General features: G+C 30.9%; 3 protein-coding genes across 4 annotated transcripts; 1 reads left to right on the top strand and 2 right to left on the bottom strand.

Moving 5' to 3' along the window:
- Positions 1–659: 659 nt before the first annotated feature.
- Elp3 (elongator complex protein 3) lies at positions 660–2628 on the bottom strand. Its single transcript, XM_027350311.2, has 3 exons — positions 2469–2628; positions 818–2416; positions 660–755 (listed from the first exon to the last, which is right to left on the bottom strand). Exons 1-3 carry the CDS (start codon positions 2491–2493, stop codon positions 682–684), a joined length of 1698 nt encoding a protein of 565 aa, XP_027206112.2. The 5' UTR covers positions 2494–2628; the 3' UTR covers positions 660–681.
- A 275-nt stretch (positions 2629–2903) lies between these two features.
- Kif3C (Kinesin family member 3C) lies at positions 2904–7536 on the top strand. Of its 2 annotated transcripts, none has more exons than XM_075823619.1 (6): positions 2904–3751; positions 4493–4648; positions 4846–4958; positions 5032–5813; positions 5897–6925; positions 7045–7536. In XM_075823619.1, the coding sequence occupies exons 1-6, from the start codon at positions 3677–3679 to the stop codon at positions 7458–7460; spliced, it is 2571 nt and encodes an 856-aa protein (XP_075679734.1). In that variant the 5' UTR covers positions 2904–3676; the 3' UTR covers positions 7461–7536. The 2 variants fall into 2 exon arrangements, with proteins under 2 accessions (XP_075679734.1, XP_075679735.1); XM_075823620.1 differs by lacking the exon at positions 2904–3751 and adding an exon at positions 4088–4320.
- A 522-nt stretch (positions 7537–8058) lies between these two features.
- On the bottom strand, positions 8059–11042 carry LOC113799639 (uncharacterized). Its single transcript, XM_027350303.2, has 5 exons — positions 10902–11042; positions 10212–10721; positions 9529–9694; positions 8933–9452; positions 8059–8697 (listed from the first exon to the last, which is right to left on the bottom strand). Exons 2-5 carry the CDS (start codon positions 10561–10563, stop codon positions 8362–8364), a joined length of 1374 nt encoding a protein of 457 aa, XP_027206104.2. The 5' UTR covers positions 10564–10721; positions 10902–11042; the 3' UTR covers positions 8059–8361.
- Positions 11043–11061: the final 19 nt, after the last annotated feature.

Below are 11061 nucleotides of genomic sequence, written 5' to 3'. Positions count from 1 at the left end.
GAATTCTTGTTGTTGCTTGTTCCACGATGAACGATTCGTACAAATTTCAATAAACGACGAAATATTTTTACCAGGTAAAATAAATCGACCATGTAATTTACAATAATTATTATAATGAAATGCAGAAAATTCTTCTGGGTTAACAATCGATTCTTGTTGTTGTTGTTGTTGTTGTGGTAATAATGAACAATCAATCGAATCAAATGACCATTCACGTAATAAAATGATCAATGATAATATTAATAAAATACTGGCCGTATAAACATGATGAAAACGTTGATAACAATCAACAAAATTCAATGGGGTTGTTGTTTGTCGATTCGAAAAACGATTAGATTTGAAACAGGTTGAAAACATTATTGAAAATCTATTGAATCTCGAATACAAAACAAACGGAAAAAAAATGAATCGTATTTTCGAAAACTATGGATTGCTGTATTTTAAAATGAAATGGCTTGAAAAAATTGATGTTTTTACGACAATAACATTGTCTCTATGGAGGCAACCAAGGCAAGTTATACCAACAAGTAACAAATCCTTATCATCAAACAAAATAAATGCCTTGGTTACCTATTTTTTTTTGCCATAGTATTGTTCATCACATGAGTTGATCATCATAATCATCATTTTTTTTGTTGAAAACATAGCATCAGAATGCATTTATTTTATTTATTTTTATTTTTACAAACATTTTGACATATATGGACCATCTAATTGATAGCCTAATTTTCGATAATAATGACGAGTTCCAACACCTATTATAGTGGGATATTATTATTAGAATATTTTACTGGATTGCTTCAATAAAAAAACTTACCTGAAATGACTGCAATTTTTCCGGAATTATGTTCAAATTGAGCTATTCTTTCTGCTTCTTCCATCAATAACATACCAAAACCTTGATGTTGAAATTTTTTCAAATCTTTTGATGAAACAGGTACAACACTTCCATAAACATGTAGTTCACGAACTATTGAACATCCTTTTGATAATCCAAATCGATTTTTTGTTGTTTCTGATTTTGTTGGTTGTTTTAATTCCGGTCGAAATGTTTGCGGTGAACATTTACGAAGACGAAGCAGTCCGACTAGAATATCTTGTTCAACATCTTCATAGGAAAGAAATGTTTCCCATCCACCATTAGCATAATAATCTCTTCGTATAAGTTCAATTTGTTCAGGACGAACTTTATGATGAATTTCCTGGATGCCAACTTCTCTTGTTCGAACATCTTTACATTTGGTGCCTAGATCACGCATTCGGGCTAACGCTAATTCTCTAATATTACCATGTTCAACACCCGATGTAACCAATGGCATAGGAATATCACGTTGTACACGATATACACGAGTCCATGGTGGTACCATTGCCAATATCTGTGCTAAAAGATCGACTAAAACTGATGAAGGATATGAACGATAACGACCAGTTTTCCATAATTCATAAAGACCTGTACCACGAATAACCAATGTTGGATAGATTTTTAAACCATCAGCACGAAAATCAGGATTCTGGAAAAATTCTTCAAATTGAGATAAATCACGATCCAATGGTACATTTGGTAAATTTGGCATCATATGTGCGACCACCTTGTAGCCACAATCTTTAGCTAAACAAAATGATTCTTGTACAGCTTTGACTGTATGACCACGATTTGTATCACGTGCAACATCTTCATATACTGATTGTACACCGATTTCCAATCGTGTACAACCATATGTTAGCATATCAGAAAGATGTCTTTTTAAACAATAATCCGGACGAGTTTCGATTGTAATTCCAATACATTTAGTTTTTGATTCTTCCGAATATCTTACAGCTTCGTCTACTGATTTACTTTGATGACCAGATAATGCATCATGTAGATTTCGAATAAAATAATCACGATAATCAGCTGGCAATGACATAAATGTACCACCCATTACAATAAATTCAACTTTATCAACTGAATGTCCTAGCTGTCGAAGTTGTTCCACTCGACTTCGTGTCTGTTGATATGGATCATAACGAGCACGTATGGCTCGCATCGATGTCGGTTCATAACCGGTATAACTTTGTGTTGAATATTCAAAATCCGAATCCGGACCACCTGGACAATAAACACAAATATTACCAGTCATATTTATATGTGGACATCGATGTGGTTTACACATAACAGCAACAACAGCAATACCTGATGCTGTTCGTACTGGTTTTGCACGTAATTTAGGCAATAACGATTGACGATGTTCATGTGGAACGGCAGCAATTATATCGACTAAACGTGGCTGTGAATCAAGTCCATATTTTTGTGCAAGCATACATTTTAAACGATTCAAATCGACTGAATAATCTTGTCGATCAGCTTTGATTAGTTCTGCAATAATTTCGGCAACAACTGTTACCATTATTTCGGATTTGCTTAATCCATTGCTCACTAAATTAAAAAATTGATTTAAATAAAGATTTCGTTCGATTATCAAACTTACAATTTTTTTTATTTTTCTTGCCCATCTCGGTGATTAGCTCAATAGAAACATTTAATTGAAAGTTAAAAAAAAAATTCAATCGAATCCCAAATGTTTACAGCATGGCAAAGTGTACACGTTTGTTTCAATTTTGTAACACATTGTATTTGCACGGCAAAATTAACGTGTTGCAGTATTCTATTGATGTAACGATCTTTCTCCTCGCTTTTATTCAAAAAAAAAAAAAAAAAAATTACTGTCACCTGAGCTAAGATACATTCATTCAAATTGCAAAAAACAATTTCCGGAAAGCATGATTTTTTAAATTACGTCAAACAGAATTTCTTCTTTCTCGGACAAAATAACGATACACAAAAAATTGGAAAAGGAATCCTTTTTTTCAGAAAAAAAAATTAAAATTAACCCTAAGATAACACACAGAGTGAGCTAAAAAAAAAACACTAAGACAGAGCATGTATCTTTGTAGATCAGAAAATCTTTTTTGGAAAAATGAAAAATCTTAGATATCAAACACCACCCGGGTTGCTATTGTCAATTTTGTCATGGTAACCTATTATTCAATGTGAAATTTCATGAAATTTCGGGTTTCGTTCTTTTTCCATATATTTTCATTTCTGAACGAAAAAAAGAAAAAAAAATGTTTTTCTCGACGACGACGACGACGACAATAGTTTTCTAATCGCATTCAGACACACACAAACACATATAGACCGCATAATTATTTCATTTATCGATTCGATTTAAATAAATTTATTAGTTTACCGTTAATCTCTCCGTTTTTCTCCAACTTTTTTTTTCGTTGTTGAAAAGTTTAACAAAAAAAAATTTTGTCTCTTTAAATTTGATGTTTTTTTTTCAATCAATCAATCAATCGAATGTTTTGGAAACGATTCCTGTGAATTTTATTCGTGTTACATAAATTCCTTTCCATTTAGAAATATTTTCATTGTCACGAATTTTTTTTTTTGTTGTTTGTTCGTTTTTTTACAATCGATTTTAATCACTCAACCAGTCAGCCAGCCATCAATCCACAAAAACCAATGTCATAGTGACAACAACAACGATCAACGATCAAAGGAAAAAATTTCATTCCATATTCCATATCGGGTCTGTGGTGGTTGTTAATGTAAAAAAAACTGAAAATTTTTTCCTGAATTGCATTTCAATGTTGAAATAATAACCAAAAGCAAACAAAACAACAACAACAAATGACTTCCGAAACGGTTAAAGTTATTACAAGATGTCGTCCATTAAATCAACGTGAAAAAGAATTAAAATGTCAGGTAAATTTGATTCATTTGATTTTTCATTTCAAAATTTTTTTGAAGAAAAAAAAATTAAGTCAAGTTCATTCTATATCGGCGTGACCATGATCTAAAAACAAACAAATTCCGAATCGACTATTACGACTTTAACGGCCAAAAAAAACCGGGTCGAAACCATTTTCTTTAAAAAAAACGAAATTCCCCCTCTTCTTCTTTTCTCAATTAAACATTGATTGATTTTTTTCGTTCCTCACTGCAGTAACCAAAAATGAAAATGAAAAAACTTTGATAAAATATCAAGATTCTCAATGATCATTAATATCATCATTATTTATTAGATGAATTTGGAAAGTAGGCAAAAAAGAAAGAAAAACTTGAATTTTCCTTTTCAAACCAAAATCACCCGGTTTGATCACGCAATGTTAAACAATGGCAATGAAATTTATCATTTCAAACCAAACCAAATGAAAAACTCTTAATTCCATTAGAAACTTTTTTGGATCATTTCGTTCCCCCCCGCTCACAGTCACAGTTATCATATTTCAATTAAAGAATTTTCTTCGGTTATTATTACCGTGTTTTAAACCGTAATTATTACGGATAAAAAAACGACGACAGCAGCTGCTGCTGCATACAATTTAATAAAAGTTGCAACTTTATTTTTGTTTATGTTCCTGGGTTTAGTGTATTTCCAGAATGTTTCCATTTTGTTTTCCTCATTTTTCTCATTGTTTTGTTTGTTTCGTTATTAACTGTTAGGTGATTGTCAACATCGATTCATCGTGTGGCCAATGTTTATTGATCAATCCGGATGATCGATCGGCGCCACCAAAAACATTTACATTCGATGGTGCTTATTACATTGATTCAACTACTGAACAAATTTATAATGAAATTGTTTTTCCAATTGTTGAGGTAATGTTTGACATATATATTTTTGTTGTTTGTTGTTTCATTTAAATAAAATAAAAGAATCGATAATGGATCAATTTGTATTTCAATCAATCAAATTGAACTTTGACCTGATTTTTTAATTGTTGTTGTTTTTTTTTTTGTTTTTGAAATTCCTCTACATTTTTTTTCTTGCTTTTTTTTTTTTTTGGTTGTCATAGAGCGTTACTGAAGGCTATAATGGTACAGTATTTGCATATGGCCAAACTGGTTGTGGTAAATCATTTACAATGCAAGGTACTTCCGATTCTGCTCATCGTGGTATTATACCTAGGTTTGTTTTTTTTTGTTGTTTTTGTTTTACCTGTGCTTTACCAATTTGATTTTGTTTATTAATAAAATTTTAGATCATTCGAACATATATTTGAAGCAATATCAACAGCTGAAAATTCAAAATTTCTTGTTCAAGCTTCTTATTTAGAAATTTATAATGAAGAAATTCGTGATCTATTAGGAACGGATATTAAAAAGAAATTAGAATTGAAAGAACATCCTGAAACAGGTGTTTATGTTGGTAATCTTTCAATGCATATTGTAAATGATGTACGTTCATGTGAAATGATTATGGAAAATGGTTGGAAAAATCGTTCAGTTGGTGCTACATTAATGAATGCTGATTCTAGTCGTAGTCATTCAATATTTACTATTTATATTGAACGTATGCAAACAATTGATTTAGAATCAAGTGACGTAAAGTTTGGTAAATTAAATTTAGTCGATCTAGCCGGTAGTGAACGACAATCAAAAACAGGTGCTGCCGGTGATCGTTTAAAAGAAGCAACCAAAATTAATTTATCATTATCAGCATTGGGTAATGTTATATCGGCATTAGTTGATGGAAAATCAAAACATATACCATTTAGAGATTCAAAATTAACAAGATTATTACAAGATAGTCTTGGTGGTAATACAAAAACATTAATGATTGCTTGTATATCACCAGCTGATAATAATTATGATGAAACATTAAGTACATTACGTTATGCAAATCGTGCAAAAAATATACAAAATAAACCAAGAATTAATGAAGATCCAAAAGATGCTAAATTACGTGAATATCAAGAAGAAATTCTGTGGTTGAAAAAAATGCTTGAAGAACAATCATCAACATTGCCTGCTGGAATGACAGGTATGATCAATTTTTTCTTGATTGATTGATTGATTGATTGATGTTAATCTATCCTATCTTATTTTCACTTACTTTCACTATAGGTCAAAATGGTCAAAATGATCTGGCAATCGAAGAAATACGTCAAGCATATGATAATAAAATGAATGATCTATTGAATAAATATCAAGAAGAATTAAAAAATAAAGAAAAACTTAAACAAGATATTGATAAATTAAAATCTAGATATGAAAATACGGATAAATCATCAACGAATAATAATGACCTAAATGATGAACAAAATGAATCAGTTTTATTGGCATTGAAAAAATTATCATCCATTGAAAATCAAATGATTGGTGGTGAAAAAGCAAACGATGCAGAATTGAAAGAAAAACGTGCACGAAAGAAAAAAATTGCCGAAGCTAAAATGAATGCCATATCGGAAGCATTAGCTCATTTAAATGATGATGATAAAGTATTGCTCAAAGCTTATGGTGATATAACGGAAGAATTACGTGCAAAATCAATGTTAATGAAAAAAGCTAAACGTCGTATACAACAATTAGAACAAGAAGTTGATGATTTACAATCAGAATTTGAATCAGAACGAACAGATTATTTGGAAACAATTCGTCGTTTACAAGAACAAATGAAATTATTATCACAAATATTGGAAAAAGTACAACCATTATTGAAAAATGAATGTAATTATTCAAATTTAACAAGAATTAAAGAAGATGCAATATGGGATGAAAATCAACAACAATGGATATTACCAAATGTATCATTTGGTCGTATACGTTTACCACCTGCATCACAACAACAACAACAACAATCAACAACATCATCTTTAAATAATAAACAACCAAGTCCAGATCGTCGTCGTGAAATAACACCATCACGTTTATATCGTCCTGATTCACCGAATATAATATTCGATTCGGATATTATTGAATTATCATCAAATAATCAAAATAATAATAATCAAGATTTAAATGGTGGTGGCTATAATAATGAAGATAAATTATTAAGAAAATTAGAAAATTCACAAAGTGATGATATTGTAACAAATTATTTAATGCCTAAACGAAGACAACAGCTATTAAATACATTACATAAATTAAAATTAAGTGAGTTTAATAATAATGATAATGATAATGTCGAACGTTGTTGGCCGTTTGACAATGAATTCAGTTGATCAAAAATCAATAAAAACAAAACTAATAATGATATGTCTATCTAAATGCAGGTGCACCAGATAATATGGACGAACAACAACAACAACAAGATAACAGTGAATTAATAATAACAACAATGGCCATCAACAATAACAACAACAACAATATGAATAATATGAATGGTAATGGTTTAGATACAAATTATCTAACATCAGTATCAAATAGAATTAATGAAAGATTTCAAACAAGAATGACAATGTTATCCAATAATAATAATCAATTGAATCCAAATTCAAATCAAGGAATACTATTGAATCATCATTATCCAAATCATAATTATTATTCATCATTATCATCACCATCATCATTGATAAATGGTCATCATCACAATCATCATCACCATAATCATAATAATCATCAATATCCATTTAGTCAAAGTGCAGATCCAGTACCAAGAAAACTGTTACCATTAAAACGAACAACTTGATTATTAAACGTTGAAATTTACTATTTACTATAAAAATGTTATTATATTTTTTCAATAAAAGAAAAATCGAGCAAAAAAAAAATCATTTTTTTTTGTTTTTGTTTTCAAAATTCAAATTTTATATTTATAATTATAATAATCATCATCATCAAATTCAATCGACGTTACAGAGAAAAAAAAATTGAAGAAAAAAAAGAAGATTAATAAGACAAAGATTGTTTTTGTTTTGGGTAATAATTTTTTGCTAAATCAAACAAAAAAAAAAAAAAAAATTCATGTGTTCCAAATGATGTATCTCGAAAGACTCGATCTCGTTTTGTTTTGTTGTCAAATACACAAAGACAGGCAAAAAAAATTGAATGAACAAAAAAAAAGATGTTTAGTGTGTTGTTATACAATAATTATTTTGATTCTTTGTTTTGACGAAAAAAACAAAGACCAAAAAAAAAAAAATTTTTTGCAGCATCAGTAGATAATTAATAACTTGAAGCTGAACAAGAATAAGAAATGTGAACAGATAAAGAAAGAAAGAAAAAAAAAACTTGGACTAAATTTAGATTTCAATGGGTGTTTTGATTCCATTGTTGTTGTTGGTTTGTTTTTGTTTTTTTTTTGTTTGAGTTCGAGTAACGCCTCTCACCCCTTTTATTATTATTATTATCATCATTTTTCTTTTAAACAACACAAAAAGGAAGCGTGGCAAATAGAGCAAAAAAAAGAAGAGTTTTTTTTGTTTGATTTTGGTGGTGTGTATGTATGTATGTATGTGTATTGATGGTAAATATATTTCGAATGATCTTCAATCAATAAATTTTGCAGTTATTCGTTTTTTTTGGGTTATATTTTTTTTCAGCATCATTTTGATTGATTGAGATTTATATTTTTGTATCATCTTCGATGATTACGAAGCTAACGATGGAAAATCGTTAAAATCGTCAAATTTAGGGGCAGGCTGAAAGCGATTACGATCACGGCCACGATTTCCTCCTCTTCCTCCACCAATACCTCGGCCAGATCCACCACCACGACCACCACCGCCGCGGCCTTCACCACCTGAACGTCCTTCACCATCTTGATTACGTCGTCTTTCACCACCTTCACGTGGTCCACCACCTCGAGCAGCACCGCCACCTCGGCCACCACGACGTCCAATAACTTCTCGACCACCTTCAGCTGGTCGGAAGTTTACTTCAATGTCAAGCACTTGACGGTTACGACGTTTGTTAGTATCCTCTTCCTAAAAAAAGAATAGAAAAAAAAGATTGTAAGTGAACAAAAATTGATACGGAAATGAATGAAAAAAAAATTCTCGCAACAAATTCCCAAATGTTCAAACTCAAAATGACTAATTTATCCGCCGTGAGACCACCAAACACTTAGCGAAGAAAGACAAAAAGTCTATACAGAATTCGGCCGGCTTAATTAGCGGAATCGAAAAATCAAACAATACAATTGAAAAAAAAGTAACTCACCACTTCAATTTCTTCATATTCAACTTCCTCTTCTTCGGCCACTGGTTTTTTCTTAAGTACATAAGTTTTCTTCCATTTTGATTTATCTTCACCTTCACCTGGTTTTCTAATATTGAATTGTGTATGCATTCGTTTCTCTTCCAATTCTCGTTTATATTCATCCAATGTTTTGAGTTGAGGTTCATCATTTTTCGGTTCAGTTTCTTCAGCATCAGTTTGTTCACCGCCTTTACCACCACCGCTCGTTTCTTCAGCATTTTGGCCATCATCATTTGCTGGTTTTTCATTTTCAGTCGATTTTTCTCCATTGATCATTTCTTCATTTTCCAATGGTTGTTCAGAAAAATCATCAATTTTACCCCAATTATGAGAACCACCACCTTCACGTTTATCAATTGATTTTACACCAGATCGATCTGATCCTGAATGGCGATTAAATTCACGTTTACCGAATCTATTACCACCGCGGCCACCACCACGACCACCACGTGCAAATCCATTTCGACGATTGTCTTTTTCACTGTTTTTTGGTTCGAAAAAAACAGGATAATCAAAATATCATTCTTGATAATCAGAACACAAAAAAAATGACAAACCTATAATCCTTGGATATTTTAAAATCACCACCACCTTCTTCTTTAGTTTCAAAGTTTCGTGGAGATCGTTGAGTTCGATTTTCCTGATTTTCTCGATTAAAATTACCACCACCACCACCAGGGGCAGCATTACGTTGACCTTGTTGACGATTACGATTAGGTCGTCCTTATATTTTGATTAAAAAAAAACAAAACAAAACAAAAAATTCAAATTAGATAAAAATTTTGAAACTTATTTAATCGAATGGTAATATGAATCAGAATTTTTTGAAAATATGCGCGTTTCATACACTGCTGCTGCTGCTGCTTCTATTGCTGTTGTCTGCCAATATTGCAATGGAAAAAAACAGAGCATTGGTGGAGGAAACAGACAGACAGACATGTCTCTTTCTTTTTTTTTGCTTAAGCCATTCACTCGCGCGCACACACACATACAAAACACACAAACACACCACACATCAAAGCAATGGTGTGCTCGCATGTTATCACTCAAGAGGAAGCATGCTGTTTTGTGTGTGTGTGTTTGATATATTAATTGGGGGTAATGATTATTATTTTTGAAATAGAATTATTTTTCTGATCATTTTGGAATTATTAAATTAAGAATTCTACTTTTTCAAAAACAAACTTTTAACTGGATAATGAAAACAAAAAAAATAAGGGAAATTCGGGCTAAAATTTACCTGAATCAGATTTTTGATTATTGGCCATAACATTTTGTTGTTTTGATTCGGTTAATGTACCAGGTGATTGTTTATTAGTGACATTTGCTGATGATGATGATGATTTCATCGATTGTTGTTGTTGATGATGATGATGGCCTTTTTGTTGATTGCTACTTAATTTAGCATTGGCAGATGATGATGTTGTTGTTGAAACTTTTTTCATTGAATCACCTGAATTACCTGATTGATGATCAACAGCAATACCAGGAACATTCATCAATGAATAAGGATCAACTATATCATCTTCACCATCTTCAAGAAATAGTGCATAACGATTTTGCACACCAATTCCGTATGAAGCTTCCATCATTTACAAATTTTTTTTTTGGTTGAAATCTGCTGGAATTTTTTTTTTTAGTAGTAAGGTTCAACAACTCGGAAAAAAAATCCCGCAGAATATAAACATACAAAACACCAAAATACAGTTTTAATACGGAAATTGATGGAAGAAAATTTATGGGAAAAAAACTTGTCAAAACAAAACAAAACAAAAATTAATTATTACTGATATTGAACATTGAATTCTTAAAATTTACACATTGAAAAAAAAGATTATAATCTTTTTCTTTGAAAAAAAAATTGGATCAAAAAAAAAAGAATCGATGTTTTAACACACCATAATAATTATAAACCAAAATACACACTTACATTCAGCAATCAACATTCAGCATTTTTTTACATTTAACATCGAAAACCTAAAATATAAAACATCTAACACACAATGTGTGGTGTGTGGTAAGGGAACGCATAAATCGATGATCAAAAAAGTGTGGTGATGATGATTGGAAGCAATGCTGGATTTTGTGTT

Source organism: Dermatophagoides pteronyssinus, unplaced genomic scaffold, assembly GCF_027571235.1.
Source record: "Dermatophagoides pteronyssinus isolate colony J.1.1.1.1 unplaced genomic scaffold, Derpt_VIB-CSIC_2022.12 sq0032, whole genome shotgun sequence".
NCBI classification, from domain to species: Eukaryota; Metazoa; Arthropoda; class Arachnida; order Sarcoptiformes; family Pyroglyphidae; genus Dermatophagoides; species Dermatophagoides pteronyssinus.
The sequence above is the reverse complement of the archived record's forward strand: the minus strand, read 5'-3'. Positions and strand labels throughout refer to the sequence as shown.

Excerpts from the sequence above, each read along its gene's own strand:
- LOC113799639 (XM_027350303.2), bottom strand. The coding sequence starts at position 10,563 with ATGATGGAAGCTTCATACGGAATTGGTGTGCAAAATCGTTATGCACTA. Across the intron at positions 9,695-10,211 it reads TAATCAAAAATCTGATTCAG|GACGACCTAATCGTAATCGT; the intron begins GTAAATTTTAGC and ends TCAAAATATAAG. Across the intron at positions 9,453-9,528 it reads AAAATATCCAAGGATTATAG|TGAAAAAGACAATCGTCGAA; the intron begins GTTTGTCATTTT and ends ACCAAAAAACAG.
- Elp3 (XM_027350311.2), bottom strand. The coding sequence starts at position 2,493 with ATGGGCAAGAAAAATAAAAAAAATT. Across the intron at positions 2,417-2,468 it reads CAAGAAAAATAAAAAAAATT|TGAGCAATGGATTAAGCAAA; the intron begins GTAAGTTTGATA and ends TTTTTAATTTAG. Across the intron at positions 756-817 it reads AAAAATTGCAGTCATTTCAG|GTGTTGGAACTCGTCATTAT; the intron begins GTAAGTTTTTTT and ends CCACTATAATAG.
- Kif3C (XM_075823619.1), top strand. The coding sequence starts at position 3,677 with ATGACTTCCGAAACGGTTAAAGTTATTACAAGATGTCGTCCATTAAAT. Across the intron at positions 5,814-5,896 it reads ATTGCCTGCTGGAATGACAG|GTCAAAATGGTCAAAATGAT; the intron begins GTATGATCAATT and ends CTTTCACTATAG. Across the intron at positions 6,926-7,044 it reads ATTACATAAATTAAAATTAA|GTGCACCAGATAATATGGAC; the intron begins GTGAGTTTAATA and ends ATCTAAATGCAG.